The 14816-nt window shown below is 47.5% G+C and overlaps 1 protein-coding gene across 3 annotated transcripts; it reads right to left on the bottom strand.

Moving 5' to 3' along the window:
• Nucleotides 1–6002: 6002 nt before the first annotated feature.
• On the bottom strand, nt 6003–11993 carry LOC104550339 (TLR adapter interacting with SLC15A4 on the lysosome). Of its 3 annotated transcripts, XM_062006690.1 has the most exons (3): nt 9085–9156; nt 8884–8965; nt 6003–8081 (listed from the first exon to the last, which is right to left on the bottom strand). In XM_062006690.1, exon 3 carries the CDS (start codon nt 8032–8034, stop codon nt 7084–7086), a length of 951 nt encoding a protein of 316 aa, XP_061862674.1. In that variant the 5' UTR covers nt 8035–8081; nt 8884–8965; nt 9085–9156; the 3' UTR covers nt 6003–7083. The 3 variants fall into 3 exon arrangements, with proteins under 3 accessions (XP_061862674.1, XP_061862675.1, XP_010205634.1); XM_062006691.1 differs by lacking the exons at nt 8884–8965; nt 9085–9156 and adding an exon at nt 11933–11993; XM_010207332.2 differs by lacking the exons at nt 8884–8965; nt 9085–9156 and adding an exon at nt 10196–10251.
• Between the last annotated feature and the right edge of the window lie 2823 nt (nt 11994–14816).

Raw genomic sequence — 14816 nt, 5'->3', positions numbered from 1 at the left:
TTTTGACTTCCAATCTCTCAGGAACCTTTCTTGAAAGGGAACAAAAAATCCTCTTCACTGCTACTAGAGCAGTCAGGCTTTGATGGAACAAGTCCCAAGGAAACCAGCCCCATCCAGAAATGGATCCCTCTTACAGTGGGGCTTCATTGGATCTCTCATCTCTAGTCCAGTGTCCACAGAGAACACACAGCAGCATGATGGCTACTCGCAGTTTCCACCCGGTAAATCAAGCAAAGCAACCAGCTCTCTCACGCTAAACCCAGAGCTGCAGCGTGGTGCTGATGGAGGTCACTTGCTCTGGAAGAACAAACTTCAGCAGCTGCTTGAAGCTTCTTCCTCTAATAAGAGCTAGCTGGGAAAGTTATCTTCCTCTCTCTTCACTACTTGAAGACAGCACTAAAAACTGAGTGAGCTTGCTTAGCAAAGTTGGACAGAGAAACATAAAAGGTTATTTGCAATAGTGTTCAATGTATTAATAATACAGAGGAGAGGAAAAAACCCTATTGGGCCAAATTCCTCCACTGTGGAGTTTCATTTAAGCTGATGATGCTTTAGCAGGGATGAACTTGGTCCAAAGAACACATGTAATTAAAATAAGGAGGCCCCAGGCTGCTGCTGGACTGATCGATGGCCTGTTTGTTTCCCTTCATCTGCCTAAACGACACCAAAATTGAGCTGCCAATGATAAGCTAGTGACCCACTTTTCTGCTGTCAGAAGCCAGCCACACATAGACACAGATCCTGGGTTCCTCCCTACCCTGTGAGCTCCCTGTTCCTGATATGAAGGAGGATGGCAAACTTCAGGAGCTAGGAGAGGTGCAGTGATATAGTCCAGGAGTGACTTCTTTCTACTGTCCCACAGGTAATTTGAATTTATAGCATGCTTTTACCACATGTGCTGACCTTAAAGCAAAGCCACACTCCTCATTAGAGCAGGCTTCCAGCAAACTATGCTGTTTAAACTTGGTGTCACTTCTCCCTTTGTCTATTTAAATAAATACACAAAACTGCAGGACACACGCTTGGAAGACAGAAAACCCACAAGGTTCTTCTCCATCTGTGTTCAGTTCCATAGGCATGGGGAGGAGAGGAAGAGGTGAGCAGGCAGGATCCCTTGTAACTCTGAAGAAGGGAGAATGCAGTGTTCCTAACAGCTACTGAGAAGCATGTAAGAAATTACTTAGCCAGAGTTAAAAGCAGTGGCAACAGTTCCGAGCCTGAGCTCACACACCATGACACCATCATTTCCTTTTCCTGCTGAAACGTTTGGGAGTTTGAAGACTTGTTCCATTTGGTGACATGGCAAGGGAGCTTTGCCAGTTCCCCTCCACCCCAAAAGGACCCATTTTGATTTTTGCTATTCTCAGGGAAAAAAAAAAGGCAAGAAAGTCAACATTTGCTTACAGTTACCTTAAGCCAAAAATGAAATGTTTGCATCTTGGAGGGGGAAAAGAAAAGATCTGCAGCAGGGAGAGCTCAATAACATCTGGAAAATGTTTTTGTGCATAGAATCAATATCTATTTGATAATGGAAGCAGAAGCAACACCACAGACAGCATTTGAGGAAGGTCAACAGAGAGGGGAGCATTAAAATCTGCTCAATTTTTCAAATGAAGTTAACTTATGAAGTCAGGACTTTAAGGACCTAAGCAACAGTCAAGAGGTCGAGCAAAGAGACACAAAGATGTACATGTACTCACCCCAACTGCCCACCAAACCTCTCTGTGTACACAGAGCGTAACCCAGATCGGTTCTTCAGATACAAAATGCTAACAGGGGACAGGAGCCTGGGACAGTCCTATGTGCAGAGCTTTCAGTGACTCTGTTGCCCTTGCTTTCTTCTCTGCTCCTTTCTGTAATAATGGTTGCAACCCTGCCACAAGCTCCACACAGGTGGATCAGCACAGCCTCTCCCTGCAGGCTGCCTCACATCCTGCAAGGCTTCCAGCATCTCCTGAGGAGCTCCATTTCCCCTGCCACTCTAATTACGGGGTCACCCTAACCTGGGCAGGGACAATGAAAGGCTCTTTGCAAATATCTTGGACATTGTACTTCACTACAGTGAGACCCTTCAAGTTTGCTTTTAGGATTTGGAAACCACTCGTTTTTCTGTTTTGCCAAGTTTTACCCTGGAGTTCTATCTCAGGAAGTGCTTAAATTCCCATGTGTAACACTGTTCTTTATATATTAAATCCAGAGAAAAGCCAAAGACAGAACATTCTTTCAAAGTTCTATGATAACAGAGCACATATTGTTCCCCTTGTAATGGCTATTGATATTATTGAACCACTTTTTAATGTGAATACCATTTGATCATGTGTTTATTGACATCCCTTCATTTCTTTTTCCCAATGTAATGTTGCTTTGCCACATTTTCCAGTTTCCAGATAGATTCTGATGCCCATGTTTGTAGCGACAGGTGCCTTGCTCCTGGAACAAACAGGACTATGAGGAGAAGAGAGAATTCTGTGATATGGTAACAGCGGCCAGAATTTAGGCTCCTGCACTGAAAATGTTGCAGTAAATTAATCATTTTAACTCCCTGTATCCCTTAATCAATAACAACAAACCATTTTTCTCTATATAGACAGCAAAAGGAAAGATGTGAAATGTCCTCTCTTACCTTCCTGATGTGTAAGCACTCCTAAGCACACTCTGATTCCTGTTTTGCACCACAAACACATCTATCATTTAACAACAAAAGTAAATCTCAATTTCCATCACCTCCTGAAATTCATGTAGCCTGAAAGTGATAAAGGAGACTTGGAATGAGCTCACACTTACATAGAGGGAAAGTGAAATCATTTGTTGTGCACCTTTTAGCTAGGATACCCCAAAGACTTTCTGTACTGTTTGAGCCCCAAATCAGGAAATCATTTAAGCACTCCCCCCCAAAGTGTTTCAGTTTGTGGTTACGAACATGTGAAAATCCTACGTGGGACTGGGGCCTCCCAAGACCATCCAGCACATCAATAAGATTAATCCTCTCCAAAAACCGGCCCAGCTCAAAACTCACCAGACATCTTCCTTTCACTGCAAAGGGACAGCAGGATTTCCCCACATTGGGACTCCCGGAACAAGTCAAGTAATCCTACCAGAATTGTTTCTTCTTTCATAGGAGAAAAGGGCAGGTCTGTGGCACCCCAGGAAAACAGGAAGCCCAGGGCCAGCTGCTGCTGGACAGGACGGGGCTCCCTTTGGCCACAACAGTTCCATCTGTGGTTCTGTGCCAAGAAGACAAGTCTAGTGCTGTAAATTGTCCACTCTTCAGAAACCCTGAGTAGATCTGAGCCCTTACCTACCCTACATGCCCTTCCAGGACTTTTTTGTCCTTGATACTATAGATGTGATACAACAATCAATTTTTCACCTCACCCAGTTCTCAGAAGACAAATGTCTTCTCCCTCTTTTCGCCTGTACCTCCTGACCACGGGCAGCCCCAGAAGCACTACAACGGATCATCCCTGAAGATTTGCTTCCTCTATAGAAACCCTTCAATGTGCCAGCTGACCTCTAGGAATTCTGTTTAGAGATCACCCAGGTGATGTTTGGGGTCAGACATATGACATTTTAGTGTGATCACTTGGTTTTTCACCCCTGTTTTGAAGTAAACCAATTTTCCAGCTTACCCTAAAAAATATGCTGAATATTACTGTTGTCATGGGGTGTGATTATGAAAGCTCTGTAATCCCAAAATAAAGCAAGAGCCAAAGAGGAAAATGACCCCTGGGAATCTGCTTGATGACAGCAGGCAAACTGCAGTGCCACTCGCCGTCAACTTAGGAGCGTAAATGTCTTGTGATAAAGCTGTGCTCATATATATTGGATCTACAATAACTCTCCTCAGGCAGAGGTGTGAGCACATCACTCCTCATCAAGATTGTATATTTACTAGTGATATCATGGATGCTTCAATTCACAGCCTTCAACTCAATGTGGAGGGTGGTTCCCATTTCCTGGGGTACTGAGCACCATCCTTCTCTCTCTGGACACCCACACACTGCCCATGAGCTGTGATTCACTCCAAGGTAGAGGCTGCTGGCTCTGAAGTCCCTTATCTGCTGAATGCAGCCTTGGGCTTCATTTTGTGGAATGAACTTTAGCAGATGGTGACTTCCTGAGGTTGTATTTGTTATATAAAAACAGTCAATAAGTCTGACCAAAAGCCATTTGGATGCAATGGCACTGTGGGTGATTACTGACCTGCACACTGTGTTTAATAGCTGGGCTCCAGCCGTGCATGGGAAGGGAGCTGTGCTGCCTCCCCTCCTGAGCACACCAACACCACCTGCACAAATACCCAGGCATGTTATTTCACACTCCAACTTCCACAATTTTTGCATATGCATCACTAATGTTTCCACTTTCTGTTCCAGGGAAGATATTTGTAATTCAACTCATAGCAAAGAAGAATAAGAATGAATAGAACTTCTCCATTTAAAACTTAAAGTCAAGATCTTTTTGGACATTAGTTTGCAGTTCCTGTTCCTTTCAGTCCACAAACGTTTCTGGGTTTCCTCTCACTCTTTGTTAACTTCTGTAGTAATTAATTATTGAAACATTGCCTTCAGCTACATAATCACAGAATGGTTTGGGTTCAAATGGCTCTTAAAGATCATCTTGTTCCAACCCCTCTGCCACGCTCAGGGATACCTTGCACTGGACCAGTTTGCTCTGAGCCTCATCCACACGGTTGAGCAATGGACAGAGCAAGCAAATGAGCAGCCAGTGTGTCTTACAGATTTGCCACTGGAAAGCAGAAGTGTGAGGTCACTGCAGATGGGAATGAGAACACAGGAACAGCAACGCAGCATCAGAAATTATAATATTGCACAAAACAAGAAAATTGGAGGAGCAGCAAGAACCCCTACACAGTGAGTCAGAGCTCACATGGCAGCAGTACTCTGGGTGCATTGCTCAAGGAAACCTGTGTGGGGCTTCTTGCAGCTGGGGACAGCAGGACCTGAGAGGCTGCAGAAAAGGGTGAGAAAAAAGCATGAGAAGTGAATTTGAACTTAGCTGAAGTTCTTCACTTTACATTTCCTTGAACAAAACTCCACATTCACGGCAAAGTCAGGGTTTCTAGTCCCATGCATACAGCAGAGGGAAATTAATGCTAATTAAAGCCTCTCTGGGGTTAATTCAGCTGCAATGACACCACCAGAATAAAACACCTAAGTCGGCATCAGCCAACTTGCCAATGCTGCTGATGGATGGAGCAAACAGTGTCACAGAGCTCAGAGCAGCATGTTTCAAAGACTAGAGCTGGATTTAGGAAAGACGCTGTTTCCACTCACCCTCAAGGAGAAAACGCTTTAAGGAGAGATGGAAATCCCCTGCCAGCCTTAGTGCTTCTTCTGCGTTGGTTTTAAAGCCAAAGCTCTTCTGGTCTCCAGTTACCCTTTGCCAGGTGAAGTTCCTCAGCTGTTTGCTCATCTGCCTGTCAGCACTTAACAGCATGAAATAAAGACACAGGACCAGTGGCAAGAGACCAGACTGCTCCTGTGAAATGTCAGTTGAACCACACTGTAACAATAGTGCCTAATTTGCTCCCTGAAAGAGAGCCCCAAGCAAAAACTTGGGCTTCAACTGTAAGTTGGCCTAACATAAAGTCCAGCAAAGACAATTTCACTCTCTTACTGACCAGGTGGATCAGTCTCAGAGCAGTTTTACCAGCACACTCTTGACCAGCTTGCAGGAGTAAATTCGATGGAACACGAGTACAGCTGCTCAGCCAGCCAGGGTTTTAGGAGGGCATACACATTAGAAGAATATGGTTGAATAGCATTTGTGGTGGTTTAGCCCTGGCTGGGTGCCAGGTGCCCACCACGTCCTTCCATCACTACCTTCCTAAACTGGGTGGGGGAGAGAGAAAGGTTTGTGAGTCAAGGTAAGAACAGAGGGATCACCCAGTAATCATCCAGCAATTAGTGTCACAGGCAGAACAGACTCAGCTTGAGGAGAAAAGGGTTTGATTTATTAATGAACCATCAGAACAGGGAGATGAGAAATAAAACCCAAAACACCACACCCAACCCCTCTCTCTTCCCAGGACTCTCCTTCCTTCCCCCCAGCAGTGCAGGGGATGGGGGATATATGGTCAGTTCATCACAGATGGAGTTTGCACTGGGGGAGGCCTCCTTACACCTCCCACTGCTACAGTGTGGGGTCCCTCCCATAGGATACAGTCCCTCACCAACTTCTCCAACATGGCTCCTTCCCATAGCCTACAGTTCTTTATGAACTGCTCCAGCCTGGGGCCTGCCACAGGGGCAGCTCCTCACACCCTGCCCCAACATGGGTCCTTCACCAAGAGAACAGTCCTTCAGGAACACACTGCTCCAGCCTCGGGCCCTCACAGGATCATAAGTCCTGACAGCAAACCTGCTCTGGCCTGGGCTCCTCTCTCCCCACAGGCTCCCAGATGCTGCCAGGAACTTGCTCCAGGGTGAGCTTCCCACGCAGTTACAGCCTCCTTCACTCGCTCCGGCGTGGGCTCCTCCACGGGCTGCCAGTGGGTCTCTGCTCCCTCATGGCCTCCACGGGCTGCAGGGGCACAGCTGCCTCACCATGGGCTGCACCACAGGCCACAGGGGAGTCTTCCTCAGGGCCTAAGCACCCTCCTCCCCTCCTTCTCCACTGACCTTGGTGTCAGGAACTGCCCAGGAACTTCTTCCCCGTCTCAAATCCATTATTCACAGAGGTGTTACCTCAGTCACTAATTGGCCAGGCCTGGGTCAGCTGTGTGTCCATCTCAGAACTGACTGGCACGAGCCCCGTCAGCTACAGGGGAAGCTTCTGGCAGACCTTTGTTTAAAGAGGCCAAACCTGTAGCTCCCCTGCTACCAAAGCCTGGCCCAGGCAAAACCACCACAGCATTGGAGAGAAATTCATTTCAAATTCTGTATTAGAAGAAAAGAAAACAGTGACCTTTAATTCCTCTACTACCAAAGCATGGTTTAAGTGTTAGAATACCTATTGGAAGCAGTCTGTAGTGTGTAAACGTTTGCATTCCTCAACCTGATGCACAGAGGGAAATATTTGTATCTGAATTGTGTCCATCTCTCCAGCTCCACAGACCAGTCACGATGTAAACTGCAGCCTGCAGCTCCTTCTCACATACTCTGGGTTTGAGATCTGCAGGTCTGGAGTACTAAATTCAGAGCTGTTCCTGTTGGTAGCGTTGCGCAAACTGAACAAACCTAAAGAGTGCAAGAGAGCTTCTCGGGCTTTTGATCTTTCTATATTCTTCTCCTGGGATATCTGAAGGCTTATCTGATTCAGGTTATTCTGTACCAAACTGCAAGTGAGGAGGTTTGTTACAGAACCACATCTGGCCAAGCTCTCTTCAAAAAACTCTTTATAGAACTCTGCCACTTTCGATTCCATGTACCTGTTGAGCGTGGAGTTTGAGAGAGGCTCCTCACAGAGCACGATACTCCTTTCTCCAGCTTCATCTCCACACAGGGACTTTGTACTCGGCTTCTCAGGACACTCACGCAGAGGAGACTGACCCAGAGGAATATCTATGGACAGTAGGACAGGGCCATGGTGAAGCTCATCACAGACATGGTCCAAAACACAGCCTGAATCACATGTATGCTCTCGCACGCGGTCTCCCCCAATGTGTAAGTCGGGATAGTTTTGATAAATGCTGTTGCAGAACCAGGATGTGTACAAATCCAGCTCCTCAGTACTTCTCTCTCCTTTGGGGATGTGTAAAGCTGGTGATCGAGTTCCTTTAACAAGCACCTGCAGGTCTCTGGCAGGAACCTCTCTAGCAGGAACCTCTCTGGCAGGAACCTCTCTGGCAGACCTCCCTTGAGGAGCGCTCCCGTGTGCCGTTGCGCTACATCTAGAAGTCTCATCCCGCTTCTCATCTCCAGCAGCAAAGCCTTTAATTTTTGGGTTGTCTACCAGTTTTTGTCTCCAGATTCCCTCTTTATCCTTGTTGGATGCATGAGATTTGCGAGGCTTATCTTGATGACAGCTTATTTTATATATGAGGCCAGTTAAGATGCCTTCTGCCAACATGACGCCAAGCGTGAGGAACAGTCTAGTCACCAGAGTGCCACGTAGTCCTGCGAGGGAAAGACAGGCAGGAAAGCCCCTCAGACTTATTTAGACCAAGAGGAATAGTCATCAAAAATGAACAATGCACTTTCCACAAAGACTGTAATTTCTCTTTTTCTCTAGAGTACTCATTTTCAGTTAAACAGTGAACTGCATGCCTTCGTACAACTTTAACCTCCACACTACGGCACCAAAACCCATTCTGGAGACAGAGAAAGGGCATTAACCAGGTTCTCCAACTGTAAATCTCACTTCTCTTCCTAAGAATCTTCTTCTGCATTGTGGCTAGTTGAGACAGGTCACACTCCTGAGCTGTAAAGATCAGCTGAATCATTTCACTTGTCTATACCACTACCAGCAGTTGCAAATCAACACTTTCAGCTGAAAGACAACAGCTTCTAAGAGCCAAAGATGTAACATGGGAAGGAAATTAAGATCAAATTCAGACTTAGAAGCTGATTCTGAATTGTCCTGAGCCCTCCTGTGAGGTGCCAAGGAGCTTCAAGTGATGCTGATACTTCCAATACAATGCAACTGCACCACAAATGCAGTTCACATATTGTGTTTTTGAAGTTCCTCTTAATGACAACTTTAAAAGACAGAGCTGTCTCCTCCAGCAGTGATGAGCAGCGTGTCTGTTTATCTGTAGGCTTCACAGTTTTACTAAATGCATGTGGATAACTAAAAGTCAGCCAATGTGTCTCAAAATAATCTACTGTGTTTAATGATTCCCTCTCATTCCCTTTCACTTCCCCTGCTCTTACAATCAATGGGAATCCTTCCCTTTAAAGCACTGTCACCCAAACTCACCTTCTTACAGAGGAATGGGAAAGATGAACGCCAGGAAATCACTCTGCTCTTTCAAATGTCATCCAAATACCTTCACACACCTCTGGTGTGCTCACAGTTTGAAACAGGAGGGAGAGGCAAAGGATGAGGGAGGCAGATTTACAGAGCAGCATGAGAACACAACATACTGCCACACTGAAACACCCCAAAACCTCAACTTACCTCAAGCACAATTAAGGCTCAAGGCTTTTGCCAGTGCTGGTGATTTGCATCAGCAGTAACTCCATGCAGGTCACCAGAGAGCTGTCACACCAACAAAACTGCTGCAAATTTACTATGATATTTGATGTGTAACAGGAAAGATTCTCCTCACTCTACTCATTGCTCCTAACCACTAGCAACCAAATGACAGACTGTCATATTTGTTCTGCAATGAAACTTGACACACTGGGTCACTCTGTTAAATCCCAGTACTCCTGCCAGAAAACTACTCTAAAACTCCAGTTACTTGAGAGATGGAAATTTTCAGCTTCCCTCCTAAGTTCACACATTGTCACAGCACAACCATTAGCTTTTGTTCTTTTGGGGAGTTCCTTTTTAGTTTGAACAGCATTGATCCCTCCCTGAAGCTGAAGGGAACACTGGCATTGTGATATCCCTGCAAGTGAGACCAAAGCAGCCAGGAAAGGCAGCACACCACACCTTCTCCTGGTTACCTGAGCAAAACTGGTTATCTACAGAATCATTTGCAGATGCAAAAAGCAGGACATTTTCTTAAGCACTTAAGAGACTTGGAAAACGAAGTGCCAGTGCCGTTTGCAAAAGAGACAGGAGTGCTCAGCAGGATAACTCTTACCATGGAATGGTGAGGGTTGGAAGAGACCCTTAGAGATCATCCAGTCCAACCACCTGCCAAAGCAGGTCCCATCTAGATCAGGTCACACAGGAATGTGTCCAGGTGGGTTTGGAAACCTCCCGAGAAGGAGCCTCCACAGCCTCCCCGGGCAGCCTGGGCCAGGGCTCCCTCACCTCAGCAGGGAAAGAGTTTTTTCTTATGTTTAAATGGAACTTTTTGTGTTCCAGCTCTTGCTGAAAGTCAGGGGAAACTGGAATGCTGCATGCCTTGTTTGCTTCTGAGAAACAGCACATATGTACCAGATCCTTACTTGATAAAGAACTTCACTGCATTGCTTTGAAAATTACTCCTAGTGCTACTGCAGAGTGAAAATAAAGTAATCTTAGCAAAACTGCTGTCCTTGAATAAAAGTCAATGGTGCCTGCACCCTGAAACAAAGCATAAAACTTTAAAAAGGCACAAAGAGCCCAGACTTACCAATCACAAAGCCCAGTATTCTCCTCCTACTGCTGCTGGGACAGAACAGATCCTTACATACTCTTTCCTCACGGTTGTCCGTGTGGAAAAAAAACCTTGACACACATGTGATTTAGTTCCTCATTTTTTTTCCCTTCTAAAACAGAAGTGATCCCATTGGAGGAGCATGTGGTTTTAAAACATAAAGTGGCAGTAGATCTAAAAGAGGATGTTTCTGACCATGGTGCAATGCTGAGGAGTTGCTAACGGCCACAATGTGCCATTTAAAAACAACAAAGACTAGTACTGGATCAGAGTGCCTGTACCTCACTAGACTGATCAAAACGGAAACTGAATTCCCCAGACACCTCCATCTGCAGAAGTTCTGTTTGTCCTGCCATCCACCTGACCTGCAGAGCCCTTGCTATTTACACCATTTTCCCCTTTTGAAACAAACAGCTCAATTTTTAGACGTGTGACCTTCTGATGGGGAAGAAGTGGATGACTTCTGTTTCATCAAAATCTTAATGAAATATCATTTTTCTATGCAACACAAAGAGAAGACTCTGCCTCTGACAGCAGCAGCCACCAGACAGCTGTGGACAACCACGTCTCTTATTGATCAAAGCTACTTTCTCTAGCTCGGAGATGACGGCACATCAGAAATGCCCTCACGGTGTTTTTAGCAATTCCTTCTCAGTCTGGCTGAAGCTGAGCTCATCCACTGAGTCCCACCACTCCCCCAGCACAAGATGCAGCCCACAGACAGTTTGAAGAGTTTTCCGATGGTGCCTTTTCTAAACTTCAGTTCTCTTAGAAGATTAAAAAAACCCCACAGCCCAGCAGCTGAATTACATCCAAGTACCAGACAAAAGACACTGTTTGGTGTACTGACAGGAGCCAGACACAAGTGTAAGATAGAACTGGAGTGTAAAGAGAACATTACAGAAACATACTGACTGCAACATATTTTGACAGTAAAATAAGGATGCACCTATGAATTAACTGAAGTAACTGTGACCATACAGTTCAATGGAGTCCCTTCAGAATGATTCCTTGTCCTTCCTGATCACCTGTATTTCACAAAATGCTTTTTGTTTTTATGAGGCAGAATGAGAGCAATTTTTATTCCCACTGAATTTATATAGAACTCACAGCTAAAAGCTGTTTGAAGATATTTTTAATCATCTTACCTGACTAATTTCTGCCTGATAACTGAGTATTCCTGCCCCAGGCTTGGGGGGCAGGAATAGGTGGTTCAAATTCCACAGTTTTAAACCTTGCTCCTTCTCTCAGCCTGTCATCAGTGCCAGCTGCAGCTCTAATTTTGTACACAAAAGTAACAGAGAGAGAGAGAGAGAGAGAGAGAGGAAGAAATTCAGGTAGTCTTGAGCAATTAAAAACAAGTCAGCTTTCATTTTAGTTGCATTCAGGCATCAAACGCATCGAAGTCCAAGGACACTAATGTATTTCTATCAGTAAGATCTTAGCAAATAAACCTCTCATGTTTACAAAAATTAAACCAGAGAACCAAAGTTATTTCAAAAGCTAACACCGAACTGCAGTTAGAACAGTCACCAGGACAAGTAACGTCTCAATCTCAAGGCTCAACTTAAAGCACCGTGCATAAAGAAACAGAAACCAGCAATGAAATAATACAGCCCTGTGTATCACCGTACACAGTTAGCACATTGCACGACTACAGGAGGGTGTAAGCAAAGCCCCTTAGCTCAGAGGGTACATTTTATGTGCACATACACATGAAATAGAAGTTGCCTTCATCATCTTTTTTTTTTTCACGCGTAGCCATCACAAGTCTCTCGTTTTCCACACCAATCAGCAGTATTTCATTTCAATAACCCCAGCTTCCCGGAGTTTTCAACTGCCTTCTTCCACAACAGCTCCCGGTTTACCCGAGCAGATGTAGCAGCTCCTTGGTGACGCCTTTTCAGGCCGATTTAATGGCAGAGGCGCTCGCGTCTCTCCGCCGCCACCTCCCGGCCCGCAGAGCGGCGCGGCTGAGGGCCTGTCCGTTCGCAGCGGGATGCACTCCCGCACCGCGGTGCCGCTGAGGGCCTGTCCGTTCGCAGCGGGATGCACTCCCGCACCGCGGCGCCGCTGAGGGCCTGTCCGTTCGCAGCGGGATGCACTCCCGCACCGCGGTGCCGCTGAGGGCCTGTCCGTTCGCAGCGGGATGCACTCCCGCACCGCGGTGCCGCTGAGGGCCTGTCCGTCCGCAGCGGGATGCACTCCCGCAGAGCGGCGCGGCTGAGGGCCTGTCCGTCCGCAGCGGGATGCACTCCCGCAGAGCGGCGCGGCTGAGGGCCTGTCCGTTCGCAGCGGGATGCACTCCCGCACCGCGGTGCCGCTGAGGGCCTGTCCGTTCGCAGCGGGATGCACTCCCGCACCGCGGCGCCGCTGAGGGCCTGTCCGTTCGCAGCGGGATGCACTCCCGCACCGCGGTGCCGCTGAGGGCCTGTCCGTTCGCAGCGGGATGCACTCCCGCACCGCGGTGCCGCTGAGGGCCTGTCCGTTCGCAGCGGGATGCACTCCCGCACCGCGGTGCCGCTGAGGGCCTGTCCGTTCGCAGCGGGATGCACTCCCGCACCGCGGTGCCACAACACTCAACTTTCACTAAACAGCGGTGGGCAGGGGGCACCAGGGCTCGGGGCGCTCAGGTGAGGGAGCTCGGCCCTCAACTCCGAACCGGCACCCGGCGCAGGCCCCAAGCCCAGAGCTGTCGGGCGGAACCACGACAGCCGGCTCAGGCGCCCAGAGACGAACCCCACCGCTGAGGGCGGCGAGGCGGCCGGGGTGTTGCCGGGAGGAGGCGGCAGAGGGGACCGGGAGGGCTCCGGTAACGACGACCCTCACCGCTCCTCAGGCACAGCAGGCCCCACGAGCCCGCCGGCACTGAGGGCTGGCGAGGGGCGGGCCCTAGCGCTGACGGACAAGAGAAACGGCCGATCAGGAGCGGGGCGGGCTCGCCTCCGCCGCCGCGCGGGGCCTGGTTACCCCAGCGACCAACATTCGCTTCACACAACGCGCAAAGCACAGGAGGCGGGCCCCGGCGCTCCCCTCACACAGGTCCCTGAGCTGTCTGCGCCTCTTACGTTCATGGACTTAACGTCCTTTGGAAAAACACAACCCCAGTGCTGTTGTTGGCAAGTGTAATGTCTTGCATTGCTCAGTCGGTGGCTACTGGCTAATCACCTTTTTCTGACGTTAAAGAACAAACCAAAGCACAGAACAGATCTTTACATGCAGTGTATTGCCTTGTCTGCCTCTGCTGACTGCAGCTGAGCCTCCAGAGAGCCCTTTCGGGGCTTCGTCTGTGGAGGGAACCCCAACTGACTGGTGGGGCCCTTGTGTGAGGCACGGGTAGGCACCCACCTCCAGCCCACACACGTCCCACCTGCACTGCCAGACGTTGCTGGTATGTGAAACAGGCATAACAGGAGCTGAACGGCATCATCAGACTTCACAGAATGTTCCGTGACCTACGAATTAAGAATATTAAATGAGAAGCGAATCAAATCCCAGGTGAATTGGTAGAAAAGTTTATTATTACAGTGCACACCACTGTAAGCTGAAACAACAAGTTAAGTAAACGTTATATGCACACATGCAGCTTGGGTTTTAAACAGAGCTTTTGAAAACTGTTTGTCTTGAGCTTTACATTAATGAGTAACAATTTTTAAAGACTTTTTATAAACAAGAAAACCAGGTCGTTTCTGGGTTTTTTTGGGTGACACAAGTGCAATGTATGTACAGGGAAAGCAAATGGGATTGTCATTTAGAAATGGCATCAAAAACTCTTTTCCCTCTTACATTATGGACCATTTTTTAAGACACTAAGGAAGGGTGAGGAAGTGTGAGAGAAAAGCAGTAAACATAATGAAAAGAGATGTGTCCCAGTTGTGCTTTAGTTGTTCAGAGAAAGGTTGATCCTCTTTGTGACAAGCAAGCAGCTTCCCACAAACATCTGCTTGAAGAGTAAAGCTACTGGTTTCCTTCAGAGGACATGAAGTAAGCCTGGGATTTGAGTGCACCGGAGGGGCTGAGAATGCACCTTTTGTAGCTCTGCAGAAGATCTCTGAGGTGGTGCAAAACGTCAGCATGTAAAGCTTAAAGGAATGTACCTGCTGGATCTACCAGGCAAATGGAGAAGGTGAAATGAACCAAGATTTATCCCACACCACCCTCTGGCAACACAAATATTAAATAACATCGTTCCCCTGTTGTGAGCAGCATCAAGCTAATTAATTACACACTGCAAATAAAACAAGCCAGACTGTCTGGCAAGCTCTGAGGCGTGGGGTGAAGCTGAGCTGCCCTCTCCACTTTCACTCTGCAGCTGCCTTGGAGAGAGAGGCAGAGCAGGTTAATTAGGAAACACATGCAGTACTCTGAACCCCCCCCAAACCTCCAGAGGCTATTTTGGGAAGGTGTGTCCTACACCGGTTAGTTGCAACCTGTGAGGGATCCAGCCGAAGGGCTTTCAGCACAGCAGCAGCGGGTGCGTTGGGGTCGCTTTGATGCAGCTCCTGCAAAGGGCAGTACTCTCAGCTGAAAGCTCCACTTCTTTCAACTTACAGGACCACTTCCAACCGTGAACAAAACATGCAACCAAGTCACGGGG

Source organism: Colius striatus, chromosome 13 (assembly GCF_028858725.1).
Source record: "Colius striatus isolate bColStr4 chromosome 13, bColStr4.1.hap1, whole genome shotgun sequence".
In the NCBI taxonomy this organism is placed as follows: Eukaryota; Metazoa; Chordata; class Aves; order Coliiformes; family Coliidae; genus Colius; species Colius striatus.
This window is presented reverse-complemented; position numbering and strand designations above follow the sequence as displayed.

Bases quoted from the DNA above. Each gene is read 5' to 3' on its own strand.
- LOC104550339 (XM_062006691.1), bottom strand. From the start codon at position 8,034: ATGTTGGCAGAAGGCATCTTAACTGGCCTCATATATAAAATAAGCTGT.